The sequence below is a fragment of the Alosa pseudoharengus genome, unplaced genomic scaffold (genome assembly GCF_046254945.1).
Source record: "Alosa pseudoharengus isolate Yale_2024_CS ecotype anadromous, Long Island Sound unplaced genomic scaffold, YU_APseudo_1.1 YU_APseudo_1.1_scf_20, whole genome shotgun sequence".
In the NCBI taxonomy this organism is placed as follows: domain Eukaryota; kingdom Metazoa; phylum Chordata; class Actinopteri; order Clupeiformes; family Clupeidae; genus Alosa; species Alosa pseudoharengus.
The window spans coordinates 22,514,481-22,539,480 of NW_027468664.1; the positions used below are offsets into that span (position 1 = coordinate 22,514,481).

Here is a 25,000-nt window from a genome sequence, read left to right on the forward strand (position 1 = left end):
GTGTTATTTTACCAGCCATGAGAACTCTGCTGTAGTGTTATTTTACTAAGAGAACCCTGTTAAAGTGTTCTTTTACCAGCCATGAAACCTTGCGGTAGTGTTCTTGTATTAGTTCTGCTAATCATTAATTCACTATAGATTCTAATGTAACAGTGTAACTCAGTGAAAATGCCTTCTAGGTTGGTAATGCAGCCAATCTTTAATCTTCAACCTAAACCAATTGTTAATCTTCAATCACCACAATGGCCTTTACCTGTGTGGGAGTGTCTTACCTGCGTTCCTGGTGTCCAGGATGAACTCAGCGACCTCGAAGGTGTGTCCCTCGATGAGCCCGTTCCCGAACACCTTGACCTTGCTGGCGTCGCCGATCTCTGATTGGCCCACCATGATCTTAAAGGGGCTGTTGGTCACGTGCTTTCCGTTCTTCTTCACGCTCACCACATGCTCACCCACCTCCTTAGGGGTGAAGGAGATGCCTGAGAGAGAGAGAGAGAGAGAGAGAGAGAGAGAGAGAGAGAGAGAGAGAGAGAGAGAGAGGGAGAGAGAGAGGGGGGAGTGGGAGAGAGGGGAAGAGGGTGGGTGGGAGAGAGAGAAAGAGAGGGAGGGAGGGAGGGAGGGAGAGAGAGAGAGAGAGAGGGAGGGAGAGGGATGGAGGCGGGATGGCAGAGGGAGGGAGAGAGAGAGAGAGAGAAAGAGGGAGTGCAAAGTAAGTAATGGGAGAGAGAAAGAAGAGGGGAGAGAGAATGATAGGGAAGGAGAGAGATACACGAAGGGGAGAGAGTGAGTCAGACATGAGGTCAGACAGGCTTTGGAAACGTAGTGGACCTTCTTACAGAGAAACAAAAACAGCAGTTTTATTTCAGATTCCCCCTGAAATCAAAGATGAAGCTGATAAGAGAACCACAAGCCCTCCCATTCCTCTTCGGAGTGGGGGATGGGCTTTCTAAATACTTGTTACTTATTCCAGACTACATATAGAGTCATGAATTGTTTCTGTGATCATGTGCAACTTGCTAAACATGTATTGGATCTAATCTCTTAGTGGCAGAGTGATGCTGAATGGAGACCTGAGGAGACGCTCACCGATGTGGCGGTTGGGCAGCCTCTTGAGCAGACAGGGCTCCTCGTTGCCAGATGGGGCACGTATGCTGGCCGACAGGGAACTCAGGTCCGTCTCTGTGATCTTCAGAGACACGTCCGTCGCCGTGCCAACGTTCAGCTGGGATGTCCTCAGCGAGTCGTCACCTGTAAAAAGAAAGAAAGAAAGGAAGACAAAATGAAGTGAAAGAAAGAAATAGAGAAAGAAAGAAAACAACTTGACCTTTTAGTCTAAAAACAGTGGATTTTTCAACCAAGTTGTGATGTCACTATGTACAAATCCCACATCCTTCCTCATCTAAATACAGAATACAAGTGCCCTAATTTAACTCCAACCTCAATCGTTTACTCCTGTCTGATTCCATAAAGGCGAGCAGGGGCACTCGCAAATAGGTGAACGTTTAGTCCTGTCTGACTTTATAAAGGCGAGCAGGGGCATTTGCAGATCTGTGATCGTTTAGTCCTGTCTGATTCCATAAAGGCGAGCAGGGGCACTCACAGATCCGTGATCGTTTAGTCCTGTCTGACTATAAAGGCGGGCTGGGGCACTCGCAGATCGGTGATCGTTTAGTCCTGTCTGACTCTATAAAGGCGGGCTGGGGCACTCGCAGATCGGTGATTGTTTAGTCCTGTCTGACTCTATAAAGGCGAGCAGGGGCACTCGCAGATCGGTGATCGTTTAGTCCTGTCTGACTCTATAAAGGCGAGCAGGGCCACTCGCAGGCCCGGAGGGGGCCGTGCACTTGGCAGGGGACCTGGATAATAGATGAGCAACACATGCTGCTGAGATTTACTGTAGACTGTGAAGTTTTTAGGGGGTCAATCGTGTCTTTCCGAGCCTCCTGGAAAAAGTGACACACTGCTCTGGATGCATGTTTGGCCATGTTACTTTATCCTTGTCCAACTCCATAATGGTGTGTGTGTTTGCATCTGTGTGTGCTTGAGCGTGTGTGCGTGTGTGTAAAGAATGAGAATTGAGAAACTGCGGAACTCAGGAAGCAGGTGTTTCCTACAGAGATAAATCTACTCTGCTTGCTGCTCTCCTGTGTGTGTGTGTGAGTGAGTGTGTGTGTGCGTGTGTGTGTGTGTGAGTGAGTGTGTGTGTGTGCATGTGTGCATGTGTGTGTGTGTGTGTGTGTATACGTTCATATGTGTTGGTAGCCTGGAGATTCCAGAACCAAATCCAAAAGATTAAGGATCTGGCATTGAGTAATGAAAATGGCCCAACTCGAGGGGCGGCACCAAGCATGCATTTGAAAATCTCACTGCACGCAATTGGATAACACTATACGACCAATGTTTACGGACTGATTCCGGACTTCAACGCAATTGGATAACACTACGTCATCTGTTTAGCTCGCCTCTGGCCCACCTCTATCAGATACACCGATGTAATTGGTTCCTCGTGATACAAGGGACAAAAGTAACGGGCATCATTACTCATTGCCAGAGTGACTCGCTAAGCAAATTGATATTGTGCTCCCGGGAAAACTCTGGATTCCCAGGGTAATGTGTTAGATGCATTACAGTGGATACGCACAAGTACATGTTACATGTATAGTGACCATATGGTTTTGGCAGCACTATTCTCTCTCTCTCTCTCTCTTTCTCTCTCTCTCTCTCTCTCTCTCTCTCTCTCTCGCTCAGATATATGCAAACACACCTCTCTGATAGGATCCCACTACATTGTGTTCCCTGGACGTTCACACACATACAGGGTATAGGGTACTCTCTTCCTGTGACCTTGGCGTTCACACACCTATAGGCTACTCTCTACCTGTGACCTTGGCGTTCACACACCTGTAGGCTACTCTCTACCTGTGTCATGGACGTTCACACACCTATAGGCTACTCGCTACCTGTGATTTTGGCGGTGAAGGGGCTGCCGGGGATGTGTTTGTCATCAAACTTGACGATGATGTTGTAGTCGCCAGGTGCAGTAGGCAGGTAGGAGACGGTGCAGGTGCCATCTTTGTTATCCTTACAGGAGATCTCCGCCTTAGAGGGGCCCTCCACTGCCAGAGACAGACCACCTGAGATAGAGAGAGAGAGAGAGAGAGAGAGAGAGAGAGAGAGGGGGAGAGAGAGGGAGAGAGAATGGGAGAGAGAGGGAGATAGAAGGAGAGGGGGGAAGAAAGAAAGAAAGAAATTAAGAGCCAGACAGGCAGATGTGTGATGTTGTCTCATCTAGTGTTTAGTCTAGTCGTGGCTCACTTCGTATTTGTTGTGATGTTGGCTCATGTTGTGTTTTTTGTATTTGTTGTGATGTTGGCTCATGTTGTGTTTTTTGTGCTTGTTGTGATGTTGGCTCACATTGTGATATTGCCATGTTGGCTCGCGTTGTGTTTATTGTGACGTGATGTCAGCTCACGTTGAGATTATTGTGATACTGTCATGCTGGCTCGTGTTGTGTTTATTGTGACGTAATGTCAGCTCACGTTGTGATTATTGTGATATTTTCATGTTAGCTCACATTGTGTTTATTGTGAAGTGATGTCAGCTCACGTCGTGATTATTGTGATATTGTCATGTTGGCTCGCGTTGTGTTTATTGTGACGTGATGTCAGCTCACGCTGTATTTATTGTGATATTCTCATGTTGGCTCGCGTTGTGTTTATTGTGATTCCGTGATGTTGTGTTTATTGTGATGCCGTGATGCTGTGTTTATTGTGATGCTGTGATGTTGTGTTTATTGTGATGCTGTGATGTTGTGTTTATTGTGATGCTGTGATGTTGTGTTTATTGTGCACCAGCAGAGCCTGTGAGTTTTCCCCACCTTCCCCGGCGTCTTTGGTGACGATGGTAAAGATGGCCGCCTTGTTGACCATGCCGTGGCTCAGGCCTGGCCCATAGGCAGTCACATGGCCACTGTTGATGGCGTCCACATAGAACTGCAGTGGGCTTCCTGTGGGGACAGGAAGAGGAAATAACATCAGCTGATACATGCTTAAACAATCATTCAATAGTTATAATTAGTATCTGTTAAAAGGCAAGGAAGAAACCTTCACTTCAACAATTCAATAATCAAGGATGCACATATTAATTTGATGATCCACTAGGTGTGAGGTGAGAAAGCGATCATTTAATTTATTGTCTTCCTGCTCTGATGCTGCTTTCTAATCTTCAGGTGCATAGTGTATCATCTGTTTATCAGGTGTGTATCACTTCAGAAGTGAAGAATATGTGTGTATTTGTGATTGTGTGTGTGTGTGTGTGTGTGTGTGTGTGTGTGTGTGTGTGTGTACCTGGTATGTGGTTGCCATCGTATTTGATGTCCATCTCGTGCAGGCCCTTCTCAGTGGGCGCATATTTTACCGTGACCGTGCCGTCCTTGTTATCTGTGATGTTGGGACGGGCAGTCTTGCCCGAGGGCATACGCACTTCACCTACAAACAACCAGACAGCAGAGTCAGAAAACCTCATATGCCTCTCTCCTTCTCTCTCTCTCTCCCTCTGTGTGTGTGTGTGTGTGTGTGTGTGTGTGTGTGTGTGTGTGTGTGTGAGTGCATGCGTGCGGGCGTGAGTGAGTGAGTGAGTGAGTGAGTGAGTGAGTGAGTGTGTGTGTGTGTGTGTGTGTGTGTGTGTGTGTACAATTGTATGTGCAAGTGTTTGTGTGTGAATCAATGGATAACAAGTAAAAGCGCATATTAAGCTCTCAGAAACCATTTCAACCAGCTCTCCAGCACCTTCACTCATGCATGCGCACGCACGCACACACACACACACACACACACACACACACACACACACACACACACACACACATCTGGACCAGGGCAGTCATGGGCCAGGCCGGTTGTGTTTACTTCAGTCCAAGTCAAGGCTCTGTTTGTTCAGTCACGCTGGCTGTGTTGAGAGCCAACACAAACACACAGACACACACACACACACACATAGACACACACACACACACACACACACACACACACACACACACACACACACACACACAGACACACACACAGACTAGGTCTGTGGTTAATTAGCAAAGATAAGCACAGCAGGAACCTCCAATCTAATAGCATCCGATTCTGCATTCACATTGACGGTCATTTGGCAAAAGCTTTGATCTGAAGTGATGTGGCGTTACAGCAAAAGCAAACAGCTCATCAAAGAGAACACAGAAAGAGCAAGGTGCCAAGACAAACAGACTTTAGGCTCAGAAGGTTTCAATGTCAATGTGAAAGAGCAAGGTGCCAAGTCAACCAGACGTTAGGCTCAGAAGGCTTCAATGTCACTTACAAAAGGCAGATTTGTTATTAAATACAGAACTTAAAAATAGCACAGAAAAAGCAATGGTAGATGATGTAGAACCAATATGGATGAGGTGCAGAATTATGAATTAACTGGTATCTGTGCCTTCACCTTTAAGACTCCTTTGTACTTGTACATTCCATACCCAGAGCAAGTAAAGGAAGAGTCAAGATAAGGTCTTAAACACCAAACCAACTCCTACTATGCACGTCTCAAACCCCATATTACCCCTCCCAAGTGTGTCTTATCCGCAGGTGAACGCTCTGGGCACCCATACCCCCCCCCCCCCCCCCCCAGGCGTGTCTGATCCGCAGGTGAACGTTTTGGGCACCTCTCACACCCCATATCACCCCCCCCAGGTGTGTCTTATCCCCAGGTGAACGATCTGGGCACCTCACCTGTGATCTCTCCTTTCTGCACTGTGAAGGGGATGACCAGGTTGAAGGGGCGGAGCATAGGCTCGATCCCATTGGTGGCCGTGATTGGCTCCTCCGTGGCCTAAAAAATAAGAGTGACATCACCACAAATTAGCCTGTTAGCAAGTTAGCCTGCTAGCAAGGCTGCTACACTAGCATTGATCAGGCAGTACTGAAAGGCAAGAAGTGGACAGAGAGGAAGAGAAGCAACACAGTTAACATCTGCCTCTGGGCCAGACCCGCGCCTCATGTCATGGCCTGGGTTGCACAGAAGAACCCAGTTACCAGCTGAGTTGCGTGCAAATTCACAAGCATAGGCAAACTTTCGTTTTCAGTTTTCTGTTTGCCTTGAGATCTCTGTGAAAGTTTGTGATTGCTCGCAAACAGTTTGGAGTGTACAGCAAACAGCGAGGAGGTAATTCTCCACGAACATACAAGGATGGTTACCGTTAAAATTAATTGTTTACTGCAAATCGTTCAACTGTTCAGAGAAAACATATGTAGCTTGGATCTGGCTTGAATTTGGCCTGAATTTGACCTGGGTATGGCCTTCATCTGGGCCTGGTCTGGCATGGGTCAGTCCTAGAGACAGATGCTACCTGGGAATGCTTCCCAGTTACAGATAGAACAGGAAATGAAGCACTGAACAGAAGATTCCAGAATGGAAGGTTTCCTGAGGGAATGTAAGCTGTGAGGAGAGAAAACCCCTAACCTGATTATAATGATCAGGCGTATGAACAACATGGCAACAGAAACAAGCATGCATTAGATGACATGATACGGAAAACAGCAGAGTGGAAACACATCAAATCATAATAACAGGAAGATTGCAGCTTGCTCAGCCCAAGCTAATAAAAAGCACGCCAAAAATGGGTGTTCTGCTTGAGCTGCCCTGAGACAGGGCACAGAGCTGAGAGGACCTGAATGGAAACACGGAGAGTCAGAGAGCATGACCATAGAGGAATGAGGAACTCCTTATAAGGACGCCGGAGAGGGGGAGATACAGTGGCGAGAGAGGAGGAGAGAGCAACCCCTCATAAGAGCAATGGAGAGAGAGGAGGAGATGAGCTAGAGAGAGAGGAGGAGAGAGAGGAGGAGAGAGAGGAGGAGATGAGCTAGAGAGAGAGGAGGACAGAGAGGAGGAGAGAGGAGGAGAAGAGAGAGGAGGAGGTGAGCTAGAGAGAGAGGAAAGAGAGGAGAAGAGAGGAGGAGATTAGATAGAGAAAGAAGAGGAGATGAGCTAGAGAGAGAGGAGGAGATGTGCTAGAGAGAGAGGAGGAGAGAGAGGAGGAGAGAGAGGAGGAGATGAGCTAGAGAGAGAGGAGGACAGAGAGGAGGAGAGAGGAGGAGAAGAGAGAGGAGGAGGTGAGCTAGAGAGAGAGGAGGAGAGAGAGAGGTCAATGGGAGGAGGATATGGAGGACTGAGACTATGGACCAGAGGGAGGAGTGTTTCTAGAGAGGAGAGAAGAATAGCACTATGGGACAGAAGGAGGAGTGTGTTTCTAGAGAGGAGGAGAGAAGAATAACACTATGGGACAGAGGGAGGAGGTGTGCTTATAGATAGGAGGAGAGAAGGAAGAGTGTGCCTCTAGTGTGTTTCTAGTGTACCCAGTGTGGTGCGTAGGCCTGGTAGGGGGCATAAGGTTGCTGCAGCTGAACCTTATCACACGGCTCCTCTATAATGGGAATGGTGTCACTGGCCTGGGGGATACAGCGCAACAAACACCGTCACACACAAACACACACACTGAAACTCTGTTCAGTCATTAAGTTCATTATTCATGCCGGTCATAGTTCATTATTCATGCAAGTTTCACACTATAACTCAATTCATTCAATGTCAGAACACATACATGTTTCACACAGTAAAATGTTGCTTCCTAACACTGATAGTCAGATAAGGCTATGTATCAATGTGTATTAAAGGTACACTATGCAAGATTTTCACCTTAATATGACCTTTACGAAGCCAATTTGATGGTAAACGAACTTGTAATAGGCGAATCGGTCACCTTTCATAGTTCTGCGGTATAGACGTAGCGAGTCACTACCGAGAAAACCAGCCATGCAACTTCAAGTACAGCAGCCCGACAAATCTCGCGAGAATCATGAAACAATACCTTGTCAGTAGATATAGCCATTTGGAGATGTTTTTGCCTGTTAATCCTTCACCTCCACAACAAAAGCATTTTCATTGTGTACAGGGGGAAAAGTCACAGAGGTTTGCTGTTTACTACACTAGAGTAAAATATAAATATATTGCGACCCAGGGGGAGCTCTACAGTCACCAAAAATACCTAAACCTGCATAGTGCACCTTTAAAGTTGGCTTTTACCATTCAGCTTGAACTGTTACACTGGGCTCCATTGATAATGCAGATTAGTGACATTAACTACATCATTTACTACCTACATTATTTTTCATGCCACAGGAAGTAAAAAAAGACGAATATCACCACTATCGTTACCATAACCATTCCCACAATCACAATGACCTCCATTATCCCCATGAGTCAATGATGGCCATTTGATCATGCATAAATGCAGTCCCTACGCACAATGATCCCCATTATCCCCATGATCCCAATGATGGCCATTTGATCATGCATAAATGCAGTCCCTACGTACAATGACCCCCATTATCCCCATGATCCCAATGATGGCCATGTGATCATGCATAAATGCAGTCCCTACGCACAATGATCCTCATGATCCCAATGATGGCCATATGATCATGCATAAATGCAGTCCCTACGTACAATGATCCCCATTATCCCCATGATCCCAATGATGGCCATGTGATCATGCATAAATGCAGTCCCTACGCACCACCACATGGAAGGGGCTGTTGGGAATGTGCTCCCCTCCGAAGCGGATGGTGATGACGTATTTCCCCGGTTCCGGTGCCGTGTAGTAGATATCAAATGTTCCGTCGGCGTTCTCCACCACGTCCACATCCAGCTCCGCCCCGTCAGGTGTCGACACCTTACAGGTGACCTTACCCTTCCCAGCAGCCTTTGCGTCTACGGTGATCACCGTCTCCTCGCCGATCTGGATGGTGGGTCCGAGACCTGAGCCTGTCACATGATACCATTGACAAGTGTTGCTATGGAAACAGGGCAATTTCAAACCAAACCCATGCCTTTCAAATTCACTTAAAATCGCTGAATAGGCTACATGACTGGAAATTCACAAACTGATTCAACACTCACCTAATCCATGTCCTCCAATGGAAACTGCAATGATGTCAGAGAGAATAGATTAATTAATCAATTATAATATTATTCAACATCATAACAGTTATAGTCCTTATTGTCTTTATTGTGTTATTGTCAAATTCACAGAAAACATTACCGGTAGATTTAAAAAGGCTCATGAGAAAATTACTGCTGTACCAAGTCAAACAACATATCTCATTTGTCCTGTTTTTCAAAGTATTTGAAAACATGAAGTCAAATCTGGCAGCCTGCATTCCTTCTTTGCTGGAATTTGGGAAGGACATCAGGTCCAGCAAGGCGGCATCAACTCATGTGTCCTGTTTGAGTACTTATGTAGCCTACTATACAATAACCTGCCTGTGTTAAATATTTCCTGATGCAACTTGACTGTGTTCAATATTTCCTGAACAACGAGATCAATCGTTTACCTCCTCAAGTTTCGTAAAAGAAGGCTTTTTATCAACAATGAAAGATTCTAAAATTCCACATTCTATTCAATGGACCCAAAGATTCTTAGAACATTCACACTACAACAATATTCTACTCTCGCAGCTGTGACAGCAGCCTATCAGCTGTAGCATTATAAGGATACTAACACACACACAAACACCAAGATGGCATCCCAGGTGGGGATAATGCCCACCTGTGACCAGGCACTTGCTGGCGTCACCCGAGGGCACTGCGTGGATGCGGTACGGCGAGTACGGGATCTCGTCTCCGCCATATTTGATGGTGATGGTGTAGCGCCCGGTCATGTCCGGTACATAGGATACCGTGTACGTCCCGTCCCGGTTGTCACGGATGTTGGCCTTCTTTGGCTTGCCCTCTGGGTCCTATGATAACATACACAGACACACCACACACACACACACACACACACACACACACACACACACACACACACAAACACACAAACACACACACACACACACACACACACACACACACACACACACTTGTGTTAGTTAACAGGCTGGTTCCGTATTGCCAATCTATTAGTTCATACACCAAATCCAAACCTAGAAGTCATTCATAAGATGTCTACAAACAACAAGCACTATGGTGGTGATTCTGGCTACACGACCAGGTTGTTCATACTATCTAGGGTGGCCGGTTTCCCATATATGGATTTAGTCTAGTCCTACACTAAAAGCTTTTTCTCAATGGAGATCTCTATTGAAGTTCTCTTTTAGTCCAGGACTAGCCTTAATCCATGTACAGATAACTGACCTCAATGTGTCCATTGAGTCTCACACTAAACCAAGCTGGTCTAGTCTAAGGATTATCTGGGATTACCAAAGAGGATGAGTTAGGTCAAGTTTAGACAGCGGCATCTCCTCACAGTTAGTGATGTTGAGCCAAACCACATGGAGGAGTTAGCCAAGAGGGAAACCCAACCCAATGGTGGTCAGTCCACAGAGACGACGACACGATGGGAGAACTCAAGGGGCTTTCGGGACTCCTCTCTCACCCTCTCATTTCAATTTAACATCAGAGTAACTCTGGGCCAGATCAGGACTAGACCCAAGCTTGATTAAGACCAGATCTGGACTAGATTATGACCAGATCTGGACTAGATTAGGACTAGATCAGGGCCATATTAGAACCAGATCAAGACCAGATGAGGACTAGACTCAAGCTTGATTAGGACCAGATCAGGACTAGACCCAAGCTTGATTAGGACCAGATCTGTGCCAGATCAAGACCAGATCAAGACCGATTAGGGTACATCTGGATCTGATCTGACCAGGGCCAGACCAGAGTTAGAACAGTCTGCAGATAAATACATCTCTGTTAAATCTGGCCCAGATAAAGACCAGAGGCAACTTTACTCTTTAGAGAATGTCTAAATGTGTCTACAAAACCATGAGCATTTAAGATCCTCCACTCTTCTCCTCATAGAGACCATTGTGGGAAAGACATACTGTAACATGGTGGCTACAGGTGTTTTGTTTTTGACATCTAGGGGGCTCTTGGAAGTCAATCTATATGAACTTCTGTATGAAATGTGTCCAACCATGAACCTCTTGCACTAAAGTACTCTCTGTTCTGTCAGTTACCGCCCTATAAAAGTGGGCAACATAGCACAGGTCAAAACAAACTGAACACCTGTCTTAACAACTACATTTCCCATAATCCTCTAGTATTTCTGTTCTACTTTAAATTGTTCCTGCAAGAAAGGTGGGCCTGAAAGCCACAAAGATCCAAAAGGATCTCCATTAAGAGGATAAACCAAGGACCTTGGCCACAAGGCAGGTCAGCTTGGGTTGTAAGGGTCAACGGTCATAAGAACCACAGGGCAAGGAGGCACAAGCGAGCAAGAGGGTGGGGGTGGGGGGTGGGGGTGGGTGGCAGACATCAGACACCATGGTATGAGAGTAAGGAAGAGGAAGAAGAGGAGGAAGAAGAAAGAGAGGTGGAGGCCTGGAGAGGCAGAAGAGGAGCGTTGTGTTGGTTGTTTGGGTGGTGGCCTTACGCAGCCTTGCTTAAGAATATAGAAGGGGATGGTGCCCTTTACAATATGACTCTCCCACACCCGCCAGCCCCAGTCCGACACAGAGACAGAGGCCTCCTGCGTGCAGCCGTCCGGACCCTGCAGCGACAGGCACACACGTCACCACACCTCACCACACCTCACCCTGGCACAGGTCAAAGGGCAAAGGGCAGGGGAGGGGGGGAGGGAGGAGGGGCTGAGAAAGGTGGCATGAGAGTTGTAGTCTTTTTTGAGCTTTTGAGCAACTGTGCTAATAAAAATATCTTTCTTAAAAGTCAAATGAAATGAAGACATTGCTGCTCCAAAGGGCCGTTCACACCAGGAGCGATAACTGTAACTATAGCGATATGAGCGTCCACACTGACCAACGATACGGAAAGCTTCTCCTCAAACTGATGAATGTGATGTCTAAAAATTGGCTGTCAACTTTTTATCATTCTCAAAATCGCTCTGAAAGTGATCCCTGACGATATTGTTCTTCTTGTCATTATTGTGATTTTATATGTGTGGACGTTGTCATTCCTACTAGCTAAAGTGATTTTTTATCGTTATAGTTATATACGGTTATCTATCCTGGTTTGAATGGCCCTTAAGTCTATCCATGTGAAAGTAAGAAAGTGAGTACATGGGAAGAGTAGGGTATGATTCACTCACCAGAATCTGGACCGTGAGCAGACCCTCCCCTGCGTCACGGGCATCGATGGTGAACTCGACAGGTAAGCTAGCTGGCACACCTGAGGCATTCAGACCTGGACCGCTGGCACGGACTTTACTGGCGTCATGGGCGGGCAGAGCCTTGATTTTAAACGGACTACAGAGAATCACAGGACATAAATACTTCAACTAACAGGATTCAAAATGTATTGGGTACAAATACATGAATATCAAATCATACATGTTCAATCACAATCACAGGCTATTAAATCAGACATCATAGGTTGACAAAATACCAGTATAAGACCAATATAAGAAGGATTGATGCAGCTTTAAGCACAGTGCATAGGAGAGAGGGTCATATAAATTGATACAGTTTTGAAATGCCCGTTCACACCAAGAACAACAACTATAACGATAAGAGAAAAAAGTATCGCTTTCGCTAATACGAATAACAGCGTCCACATACAAGCTGTAACGATAACGACATAATGAGCATTACTGTCTGGGTCACTTCGGTTGTCGTTATAGTTAGTGTTCTTGTTCTTGGTGTGAAGGCCTTTAGGGGCCATCGGTCGCTCACCTGCGCGGCACTTCCTGGTCCGCGTATTTGACACAAACAGTGTAAGGGCCGTCAGTGGTCGGCGTGTAGTTGACCGTGTGTATGCCGTCACCATTGTCCGTAATGGTCACTGGTTCTGCCACTCCTGCATGAGCCAAAAGCCTGTTAGCATACAAGCCTTCACATGAAGCCTTTACACATGTGGGCTTAAACAAGTGGGCTATGTGTGCATCTGTGTGTGTGTGTGTGTGTGTGTGTGTGTGTGTGTGTGTGTGTGTGTGTGTGTGTGAGTGAGAGAGAGAGAGAGAGAGAGAGACAGGGAGAGAGAGAGAGAGTGAGAGAGAGAGAGCGAAGGAGGGAGAAGGAGTGAGAGTGAAATATAGAGTGTGTTTTAACATGTTACAGAGTGTATCTACTTGGATGGTCATGCAGCCACACATGCATGTGTGTGTGTGTGTGTGTGTGTGTGTGTGTGTGTGTGTGTGTGTGTCACCCGTTCACCCACCTGTGGGCCCGTAGAGCTGCACCTCTAGTGGGGCGAGTCCGGCCTTGCTGCAGTCCACGGTGAAGGTCTGTGGGACGTGGGCTCTGACGCCGCTGCCCAGCCCTGGACCGGAACACTTGACCTTACTGGGGTCCACCAGCTCCCTCACCGGCACGCGGAACAGGCTTCCTGTGAGCATACACAGATGTGAGCATACACACACACACACACGAACAGGCACACAGGCACACGGACACACACACACACACACACACACACACACACACACACACACACACACACACACTCACACACACTCACACACACACACACACACACACACACACACACACAGGCACAAACACCTCTGTCTTTGCGTCATACATACAAACACTCACTCAATCACACAAACACACAGGAACACACACACCTCTTTGTGTCATACACACACACACACATACTCTCTCACACACACACACACACACACACACACACACACACACACACATACAGGCATACACACACACACACACACACACACACACACACACACACACACACACACACACACACACACACAGACACAGATGCACAGGCATAGAAACACACAGGCAAACATACACATATACACACTCAAGAGACACATGGACATATTCCAATATGAATACAGTACATCCACAAACAGACACGCATACACCAACTAAATTTGGTCATGTGAACCCAAAACTCAAAAGCAGGTCACAAATGGACTCAGATATTCTATAATTCGGATGACATCAGACCTGGGATGGGCAGACCGCCGAAGGTGATGTTGACGTCGTAGTCGCCGGCGGTGAAGGGGATGTACTCCACACTGCAGCTGCCATCTTTGTTGTCCTTGCAGGACATCTTCGCCTCTGACGGACCCTCAATAGCCAGACCCAACCCACCAGTACCTGCACCTCTAAAGGACAGAGAGAAAGAAAGAGAGAAGGATAAAGAGAAGTGAGGGGAAAGATAGAAAGAGAGTAAGAAGTGGGGGGATAGCGAGAGAGAGAGAAAGAGAGAGAGAAAAAGAAAGAGACAATGGGGAGATGGGGAGAGGGGGAGAAAAAAACAAGAGCATAGAGAGGGGGAGTGAGACACGGAGGGAGGGAGAGAGGGACGAATTCCGAAGAAGAAAATGAATGAAAGATGGAGTGATTGAGAAAAAGGGAGAGAGAAACAGTGTAAATGCCACTGTATGTACGTATATTGTAAATTGCATCTCCTCAACTTGCGACTAATACACTTAATAAGGTGAGCTCAACACAGCACAGTGTGCAGCATTGCAGTATTGTCGAAACTATCACATCAGCATGTAGTATGCAGCCAACAACTTAACCTTATGAATCTCTAGTTCTGCTGTAGTACAGCATGTTGTTAGCCTGACGTAGTAATACTCAATTCTAGTGGGCGGGACTAAGTTCGGAATGGCACCCAGGCTAGCATGTTGTATGTAGCATGTAGTATTTCATATATAGCATGTAGCATGTAGCATGTAGTATGTAATGTGTAGTATGTAGTATGTATTATGTAGTATGTAGCATGTAGCGTGTAGTTTGTATGTAGTGTGTAATACTACTGTATCCTGAGCATGCTCTGTAAAGCCCACCATACCTGGTCTCCACGGTGAAGAGGTTGGGCTTGTTGACCAGACCCTCTTCCAGGCCGGGCCCGTATGCACGCACGCGACTCGGGTCGCAGCCCTCCGTCACCGACACTCGGAACGGACTCTTGGGTACCGCCACGTCCTCGTACAGAACCTCGATCAGGTGCATGCCTGTGACATCAGCACACAACAGCACCATTAGGGACACATACACATACATATGTGTCTGTGTACACACGTTTACACGTCTCACACAACAGCACCATTAGGGACACACACACACACATAGAAACCTCTTTCCTAGTCATTTTACACGCCTCAGCCTGGTGCAGAACTGCTACATCATTGCATGTAGCATGTAGTATGTAGTGTGTAGTATGTATTATGTAGTATGTATTATGTAGTATGTAGTATGTGTACACATAGAAACCTGTCTTTTTACACGCCTCAGCCTGGTGCAGAACTGCTACATCATTGCATGTAGCATGTAGTATGTAGTGTGTAGTATGTAGTATGTATTATGTAGTATGTATTCTGTAGTATGTAGTATGTGTACACATAGAAACCTGTCTTTTTACACGCCTCAGCCTGGTGCAGAACTGCTACATCATTGCATGTAGCATGTAGTATGTAGTGTGTAGTATGTAGTATGTATTATGTAGTATGTATTATGTAGTATGTAGTATGTAGTATGTAGTATGTAGTATGTGTACACATAGAAACCTGTCTTTTTACACGCCTCAGCCTGGTCTATATGAAGACTATTTGGGACACACCTTATAATCACATTCACAATCACAGAATCCCGGTATCCTGCCAATCCAGGTACCACTATGAAGCTGTTCCTAAACACTGATACAAACTAAACTGTCCTTGTGTAGTCTTGCTTCACATATCAAACAGTATCCTACCCTCAGAAATAAGAAAGTTCTTATTTAGTAAGTACTTTGTAAACACTTAAATAAAGCGCATGTAGACGAGGTTAAGTCTCAGTGGAGTATGATTGAGTGTTCAGCTCTCTTTCTCTCTCTCTTTCTCTCTCTCCCTCCCTCCCTCTCTCTCTCCTGTGTTGTTTTCCCCACTTCTCTCAGGGTAACATGCTCATATATTTATAGATGTAAACAGTTTAAGCACACACGGTAGACGGCCAGCTAATTATAAACACACGACTGTCCCTGTCACTACCTGGGTCTGCAGCTGGCCGACACGCATGTCTCTCATGCTATCCACCCTTCCCTCACTCTTTCAATCTATATATCTCTCTCTCTTTCTCTCTCCATCCACACCCCTCTCTTTCTCTCTCACCATTCATCCTTCCCTCTCTCTCTTCACTCTATCCATGCCTCTTTCTCCATCTCTCTCATTCATTCATCCCTCCATCTCTCTGTGTCTCTCCATCTATCCCTCCCCATCTTTATCCTTCGCTCCATCCTTCCATCTCTCTCTGCACATCTGTCTGTCCGTCTGTTTATCTAGCTCATTTTCTCTGTTTATTTTCTCTTTTCCCTGTTTTTTTCTTCATCTCTCCATCTCTCCTTCTGTTTCACACACACAGGTTCTATCTCTCATTCTGTCTCACACACACAGGATCCATCTCTAATTCTGTCTCACACACACACAGGATCTATCTCTCATTCTGTTTCACACACACAGGATCCATCTCTCATTCTGTCTCACACACACAGGATCTATCTCTCATTCTGTCTCACACACACAGGATCTATCTCTCATTCTGTCTCACACACACAGGATCCATCTCTCATTCTGTCTCACACACACACAGGATCTATCTCTCATTCTGTCTCACACACACATGATCTATCTCTCCTTCTGTCTCACACACACAGGATCCATCTCTCATTCTGTCTCTCACACACACAGGATCTATCTCTCATTCTGTCTCACACACACAGGATTAATCTCTCATACCGTGCAGCACTCTTTCCAAATGCAACGTAGAGGATTTATCTACTTGTGAGTATCTCTCTGATTGCAGCTGCGTGCGTCCAGTCCATCACTACGAGGCCTCGGAGGCCCCTTTCTCTGCTTCTCCTTTCAACAAAAACAAACTTGCTGCGTTCTGCTAAAGCAATAACACTCAGAGAATAGTTTACTGAGCCTTTTTCCATTATGATAAAGTAGGAAACAGACGTTTTATGCAAACCACAAGGGGTTGCCTTTTATATGAGAGACATGCTGTCTTAGAAAAACACTCATAAACTAGATTGGGCTTCCTGTCTTGACAAACCCCGCTTTCATCCCAGCCTACGTACTCCCTTTGGCCCATTTCTGTGCTTAAGATGAGTCTGATTGGATGTCTCATCTGTCCATCAAAGACATACCGGATTGCCTGGCATCGTCAGCTGAAATAGAAAAGTTCAGGAGAAAGACCCAAAAACTACGACTTTTTGAGCAAATATGACCAGTCAGATCACACAATATATACCCCATCCTTCTAGAATCTTCCAGGACATTGACCAAGTGGAGCAGAAGCATGGACAGCTGCATCCCATACCACACACAGGCCCAACGCCCATGGAGACCACATACAGGTCCATTGCCCATGGAGACCACATACAGGTCCAATGCCCATGGGGACCACATCCAGGTCCAATGCTCATGTGGACCTAGGTTCAAGTCTGGCCTGAGGTCATTTCCCTCTCTCACTCACTTCCTGTCTTCTCTCCACTGTCCAATCAATAAAGGCTAGAGAAGCCCATAAATAAACCCCTGGTGACCCCTCTGACCCATCTGCCTGTTCCAGAATGTGTGTACTGCTCTAGAGAGATAGATAGAGGGAGAGAGAGAGAGATAGATAGATAGATAGATAGATAGATAGATAGATAGTCATATTTCACTCTAAATGAACCTCATAAACAGTTTGCTGTACTTGTAGAGGTTCCATTGTCAGTCTTTTACGCCCCCAGAACTCTTAATGACCTCATAAACAGTGCGCTGTACTTGTAGAGGTTCCATTACCGTCCTCGTAAGCAGTGTATTCCACTCGATAGGTTCCGTCTCCCTTGTCGGAGATAAAGGCGTCTGTGTTAGCCCCTGAGGGGTTCACGATGCGGGCTTTGATATGGTTGCCGCCGGCCTTGCTAACAGCACGGGCGTCAACGACAAAATGAGTTGTGACTTCTCGCAGGACTCCTGTGAAAAAACACACACACACACACACACACACACACACACACACACACACACACACACACACACACACACACACACACAAACACACACACACACACACACAAACAAACACAAATGTAACCACAGGTTTTGAAGGCCAACTGTTAAATGTGAAGATCTGTTATCAGTCCCACAAGATTCATGTTATTGTTCTGTTTCAGTGTTCCTGAACGAATGGAAATATATTTCTTAACCCTCATGTTATCCTTGGGGTCAATTTGACCCCAAGCAACGTTTAACATCATAAAATATATGGTTCACTTTTTTTTTTGCTTCATGTTTCATGACTTTTCCTCAATTGAAGGGTACAACAGAGTTAGCATGACATTTGTACAATAATTTGTTTTCAATGTCCTGTACAAATATTTTGCACATTGATGTTCCTTGGGGTCATTTTGACCCCAGCTGTATGAAACATAGGATACATGAATATTTGACACATTATGGATATTATTATTTGAATAGTATGAGAACATATTGTTATTATCATTATTACATACACAAGTACATATTACATATACGGTAAGTCATTTTGGCAGGACTATATAAGTCAAAAGGGGATGCAACAGCAAGCCTTTGGGCTGCTGACACTGGATGGGCAATATTGCCAGCCAGGGTTCCAAGGTTCATAAAGGGGTGTGGGGGGGGGTGGGATTGTTTTGTAGGGCTTTTGATGGTGGTTATTACACTCTTGTTAAGTACCTGTCACAACAGAACTGGGTAACAATATGAATTATAATAATTTTCTGAGGGTTTATTTAGCTGGGGTCAAATTGACCCCAAGGATAAAGGGTGTCGGTAAGATTTGAGGATAACACAAGGGTTAAGGTCTTGCAGTCATAACAACGTAACGTAATATAATGTTACTTCTCTGTTGTATTCATGAATATAGTCCAAGTTTTTGAATCACTACTGATATGACCTGAAGTCTGTTTTTGAATAACTACATGTATCAATATGAACTGCAGTCTATTTCTGAATCACTATTGATATGAACTGTAGTCTTTTTCTGAATCACTATCAATATGAACTGCAGTCTATTTCTGAATCACTATTGATATGAACTGTAGTCTGTTTTGGAATAACTATCAATATGAACTGTATTCTGTTGTTGAATAACTATTGACATGTACAGTAATTTCATAACTGACATATAGCTGCCATCTGTAGTGTTACCTCTGGGCTCCACTCCTGGGCCGTAGACCTTGATGGTGCTGGTGTCGATGCTGGGGTCCACCTGCACCCTGGCGGGGAACTTTGGCACTGCGTGGCCACCGTACTTGATGGTGATGGTGTACATGCCGTGGAAGGGTGGGATGTAGGTGATGGAGTACGTCCCGTCGCTGTTGTTCTGGACGCGGACCTCCGCCGGGGCCCCAGCGTCCGAGATGATCTCGATGGTCAGCTCCGCCTCGCCGGCTTTGGAGCAGTCCACGGTGAACGAGGCCGCCTCGTTGACCTTTCCCCTCTCCAGGCCCGGCCCACTGGCCGTCACCTTGCTCGGGTCGAACATGGACTGGACGATGGCTTTGAAGGGCGAACCAGGGATGTGCTGGTCGGCGAACAGGATGTTGATGGAGTACTCACCAGGCTCCGTGGGCAGGTAGGACACCGAGCACGAGCCGTCGCCGTTGTCCTGGCACTCGATCTTGGCCTCGCACGGACCCTCCACCGTCAGGCCCAGCCCGCCCGTGCCCGCGCCCTTTGTGTCGATGGCGAAGGGCGCCGGCTTACCCACAATGCCTCCCTTCAGGCCAGGACCATACGCACGCACCTGGGAAAAACAGAAGACCCAAATTCAGATTCAAAACACTTTAACAGCACGACTGTTTGAGTACAGTGTTGCCAAAGCTAGTGTCACGAATTACACAGTGATATCACAATACTCTTTCACCAACTTTCATTTCCCACTATTGCCAATCCACACTGTTTTAATATCAGTGAAGGGAAGGATACTAAAATGGTAAATGGCAGAAAAGCTGCAATAGGAACATCTAATGAAATCTAATCTGAGCATCAAATCATTGGTCTTGCCCCATGAAAAGTACAAAACCACCAACAAAATGAAATAGCTGTTCCTTGTCATGGCCTTGGTATGCTCAACAATGCCAAAGGGCACCAAGATTCCATCCTTCGAGTCAGACCACGTATGATCACCTAGGAGACTCAACAGCAGCAGTGATGTCAGACAGAGAGAACGTCTTTGATGGCTAATTGATGTATACCATGTCCGCGGTTCTAATCACATGTTGTATGTTCCGCTGTCTCAGAACCGGAGATGGGCAGTAGAGCTAAGGGTTCCATATGTTCCGCAACAGTGTGTGTCGGCCCGGTACCCCTGAGCTCACCCCACTCACTGACAGACAAATTATAAACGGTTGTCCCGTAACCGTTTCCTACACTAATCACACGTCCCAGGTAGCCAGGTTTGCTTTGCAGCCTCGTGTTCCACACACACACACACACACACACACACACACACACAGAGGCACGCATGCAACGGGACATCTGGCTCACGGAGCAAGAGATTCCCGCCGGATAACTCCCGTCCTGCTTGGAATGGCGATGACCTCATCGCCTGAGTAACTGTATCCACGGTAATTACCTCCCTACACACACACACACACACATAAACGTACACATAGACACACACACATCTCCCTCCTACTATGAACTCACCATGCCCCTGAAACAGCGGTTAATAAAGGAGATATATGAAGACTGTGTGTGTGTACATGCTCATGGGAGTGTGTGTTTTACAGGGGGCCAGGGGAGTTGGTCTTTAAAGCAACCAACCTAAACACACACACACACACACACACACACACACACACACACACACACACACACACACAAGTGATTAATCCACATCATTAAGATTCCATTAGCAGTGAATGTCCTTTTGAGGGGGCAAGTGGCGAAGGGGTAATCAGTAGCCCATCTACAAAGGACACACACACACACACACACACACACACACACACACACACACACACACACACACACACACACACACACACACACACTGACACACACACACACACAAAACACTGAGAGGGATTACACCTGCCAAAGAGACAGGCATCAAACGGTCATCATACTCCACTCTGTCCTGCAGGAAAGACAGTGTGTGTGTGTGAGACACACACACACACACACACACATACACACACACACAGCTCCCCATCATCATCATCAAACACACACACACACACACACACACACACATACAGTACATAGTATTTTGTGTCTTCTCAAACAGAACATGTTTATGATCATTGCCACTTCTGTCTCTTGGGTGCAGCCTGTTCCTGCATAAAGCCAAACAGCAGTATTAGGCCCATGCATCCCACATACAAATGGACCCTGAGCCACCACACTGGGCTCCATTAATCCACTGCTGTCATCCACTGTGAGCTGTCTGTGTAGGACAGGGAGCAGGGCAAGTGTTCTGTATTCTATTTGGAGCGGTTCTAGTGTTCTGTATTCCATTTGGAGCAGTGCAAATGTTCTGTGCTCCAACAGAATGCCAAATAGGAGTCCCCCCGCAATAAATCTGCTTTTGAGTCACATCCACAGCTCTTGCCAAAGTTTCTCAACCTGTGGTACTGCTTAAGGGCCTCTTGTCTGGCTTCTTTAGCCTACTGGAGCAGCTTCTTTGACTTCAGCCTTAACAACATTATCACTGTCACACCAAAACAAAAGTCTAAATATCACAAAGAGAACTCAAATTAGAGGTACAGGAGTAAGTACAGGAATTAGAACTAGAACCAGAACTACGGTTCAAATCCACATGAAAAACGTAGAAGGCCAGCTGGAAAAAACGAATGGATCCAGAACTGCTCCAAGAACCTAGAACTAGAACTAGAATTAGAGTGAGAACTAGAATAACAGTAATAAGAATTAAATTAAATTAGAATTCAACTGGAATTCCAGCTCCGTCCATAATAAGAAGCAGCAGTTGAGGCTACTGAGGGTGAGGTCCTGACCTTTGAGGGGTCAGGGGGCATGACACCTTCCACTGCGAAGGGACTCCCTGGCACTGGGTTGCCATCGTAGCTGATGTCCACTTTGTAGGGACCCTCCTCAGGCGGGATGTACTTGACTGTGTGCACCTCATTGGACGCGCTGGATTCCACCTTGCAGGGGATTGGCCGGCGTGAAGGTGAGGTGATCTTGACGTCCACTTTGCCCTGACCGCCAGCACCGCGGGTGTTAATGGTGAACTCCTGATCCTTCCCTACGTCCACTTCTGCAGATCAAACACAAACACACACACACACACACACACACACACACACACACACACACACAATAACAAACATATAAACACGACACACACACACACATACACACACACACACACACACACACACACACAGAAAGAGAGAAAACAAACTCAGTGTGATACCTTCTCCCCACTACACTGGCCCTTTTCTTCTAAAGAGCAGCAGTATTGCGTGTGTTCACTCCCATGGTGGGAATGAAACTAAAAGCCTCAATAGCTCAGGGCCAGCCAAATGCAACACACTGCCTCTGAGGGACACTGTGTGTGTGTGTGTGTGTGTGTGTGTGTGTGTGTGTGTGTGTGTGTGTGTGTGTGTGCGTCTGCCAGCCAGCCATGTGTTTTTCTCTTATTCCACCTAGCCTTATAACTCCATGAGGAAGGATTGCTTTATGTGTGTGTGTGTGTGTGTGTGTGTGTGTGTGTGTGTATGTGGTGTGTGTGTGTGTGTGTGCACACTTCATAGATAAATGTGCTTCTAGTCTGTCTTACTGTTGTTGAGTCCCTGAACTTTGACCCTGTTCAGGTCCAGTGGTGGGGCCACGGAGATGTTGAAGGGGCTCTTGGGGATGGGGTCCCCTCCATGGAACACGGAGATGCTCATGTTGCCCTGTCACACACACACACACACACACACACACACACACACACACACACACACACACACACACACACACACACACACACACACACACACACACACACACACACACACACACACACACACACACACACACACACGCAGAGAGCAGCAGGACAAAGCCAAACGTGAGGACGGACTTTACAAGGCTGACAAACACACGAGCACAGGCATTAAACCTCCCCTGTTTACATGTCCAATCAAGAGCATGTTTAAACAATTAAAAATACAACAACAAAATGTCAAGGTGTAGGCTTAATTCACACCATATGTCTGTGCGTGTGTGTGTGTGTGTGTGTGTGTGTGTGTGCGTGTATGTGTGTGTGTGTGTGTGTGCGTCCGTGTGCGTGTGGTTGCGTGTGCGTGCGTGTGTCCGTGTATGTGTGTGTGTGTGTGTATGTGCATGTGCGTGTTCATGTCTGTGTGTGTGTGTGTGTGTGTGTGTATCTGCATGTGTGTGTGCACGTGTGTGTGTGTATCTGCATGTGCCTGTGTGTGTATCTGCATGTGTGTGTGTGTGTGTGTGTGTGTGAATTTCCTACCTGCTGTATAGCAGTGTAGCGCACGGTGTAGGAGTAGTCTTGGTTGTGTGTGTGTGTGTGCGTGTGAGTGTATCTGCATGTGTGTGCAGGTGTGTTTCCTACCTGCTGTATAGCAGTGTAGTGCACGGTGTAGGAGTAGTCGTGGTTGTGTGTGTGTGTGTGTGTGTGTGTGTGTGTGTGTGTGTGTGTGTGTATCTGCATGTGTGTGCAGGTTTGTGTCCTACCTGCTGTATAGCAGTGTAGCGCACGGTGTAGGAGTAGTCGTGGTTGTCAATGATCTCGAAGTCACTGACGGCCTCGCCCTTGGCGGCCCCAGCGAAGACCACCTCTGGCGTAGCCTTGCCCGCCCCCTTGGTGTAGATGGTGAAGTGGGTGGGCTTGCCAACCTCCACTCCTGAACACACACACACACACACACAGTGGAGGGAACATCAGCATCCTATGCACCACATCCATAGATTCTATATGTTATATGCATAAACCTCCACCACTGAACACACACACACAGAGTGGAGGGAACATCAGCATCCTATGCACCACATCCATAGATTCTATACGTTATCGTATTATTGGTGGGTGGGCTTGCCAACCTCCACTCCTGAACCACACGCACAGTGGAGGGAATATCAGCATCCTATGGATCCTATCTATAGATTCTATACGTTATATGCATAAACCCGCATTATTGGTGGGTAGGCTGGACTACCTCGACTCCAGAATCACACGCACAGTGGAGAAAACTCAGTATGCAATGTTTGTTCTCATTAGACTGACACATTTCAGTAGGTAGCCTTTCTTAGGGCCTGTGTCCACCAATTGGGCGGCTATTTTCTAAACAAATCCAATGTAGTTCAACATTCATAGCGTTCAGCGCCGCTGGCGGATAAAAAGCCCTCAGCACTGACCGTTTTTTTTCCGCAGCACTCAGAGTGCTAAAAGTTGAAATCTGTTCAACTTTCAGAACAGCGCTGGGCTCGTCAATGTATGTCACTTCTCTCTCGACGACCGTAACCTAGCAACAATAAACACTTGACCGAAGCGCTCTGAAAAAGAGGTTGAGGGCGCTATCAGGGCAAAAAACGTGATTGGTGGACGCAGGCCCATTAATCTGACTGTGTGTCTGTCGGTCCCCTCGGCTTCCCTCTCTGTGTCTCTCTCTCTCTGTAGCATCATCACTCAATGTCTATGTCACGTTTGGCAGGCGGAGGCTCACCTGTCTTGCTGAGTCCTGGGCCCTCAGCCTTGACCTTGGCGGCGTCGTGGGAGGGGTCGACCTTGATGCGGAAGGGGCTGATGGGTATCTCCTGTGATGACCACAAACCAAAAGACCAATTTAATGACATCATAGGCCATCTTAAATTACATCAGATCTATCAAAATCAATATCAATGGCTACCTGGTTAACATAGTACCCAACACTGCATTGCAATAATATCATGCAACTCCATTATTACTGTTAATAACTAGTTATAACTGGCATCTTGTTAGTAACTAGTTACAACTAGTATATTGTAGCTAGTTATTACTAGTAT

At 46.5% G+C, this 25,000-nt stretch overlaps 1 protein-coding gene across 11 annotated transcripts in view; it reads right to left on the reverse strand.

The window, feature by feature from the left end:
- flncb (filamin C, gamma b (actin binding protein 280)) overlaps positions 1 to 25,000 on the reverse strand; it is a 113,552-nt gene that overhangs the window by 15,826 nt on the left and 72,726 nt on the right. For 4 of the 11 annotated variants that reach the window (XM_076296892.1, XM_076296886.1, XM_076296893.1 and 1 more), the window contains 20 exons: positions 24,682 to 24,772; positions 23,693 to 23,862; positions 22,779 to 22,896; positions 21,991 to 22,253; positions 19,178 to 19,775; positions 17,789 to 17,962; positions 14,818 to 14,980; positions 13,962 to 14,122; positions 13,201 to 13,368; positions 12,717 to 12,840; positions 12,134 to 12,290; positions 9,629 to 9,818; positions 8,980 to 9,003; positions 8,597 to 8,844; positions 5,751 to 5,850; positions 4,344 to 4,484; positions 3,875 to 4,003; positions 2,958 to 3,131; positions 1,084 to 1,245; positions 273 to 476 (listed from right to left, as the gene is read on the reverse strand). In XM_076296892.1, coding sequence (XP_076153007.1) covers positions 273 to 476; positions 1,084 to 1,245; positions 2,958 to 3,131; positions 3,875 to 4,003; positions 4,344 to 4,484; positions 5,751 to 5,850; positions 8,597 to 8,844; positions 8,980 to 9,003; positions 9,629 to 9,818; positions 12,134 to 12,290; positions 12,717 to 12,840; positions 13,201 to 13,368; positions 13,962 to 14,122; positions 14,818 to 14,980; positions 17,789 to 17,962; positions 19,178 to 19,775; positions 21,991 to 22,253; positions 22,779 to 22,896; positions 23,693 to 23,862; positions 24,682 to 24,772 — 3,559 coding nt within the window. Of the gene's footprint in view, positions 1 to 272; positions 477 to 1,083; positions 1,246 to 2,954; positions 3,132 to 3,874; positions 4,004 to 4,343; positions 4,485 to 5,750; positions 5,851 to 7,376; positions 7,470 to 8,596; positions 8,845 to 8,979; positions 9,004 to 9,628; positions 9,819 to 12,133; positions 12,291 to 12,716; positions 12,841 to 13,200; positions 13,369 to 13,961; positions 14,123 to 14,817; positions 14,981 to 17,788; positions 17,963 to 19,177; positions 19,776 to 21,990; positions 22,254 to 22,778; positions 22,897 to 23,692; positions 23,863 to 24,681; positions 24,773 to 25,000 lie in introns of all 11 variants that reach the window. The other 7 variants (XM_076296887.1, XM_076296883.1, XM_076296888.1 and 4 more) reach the window with 3 other exon arrangements.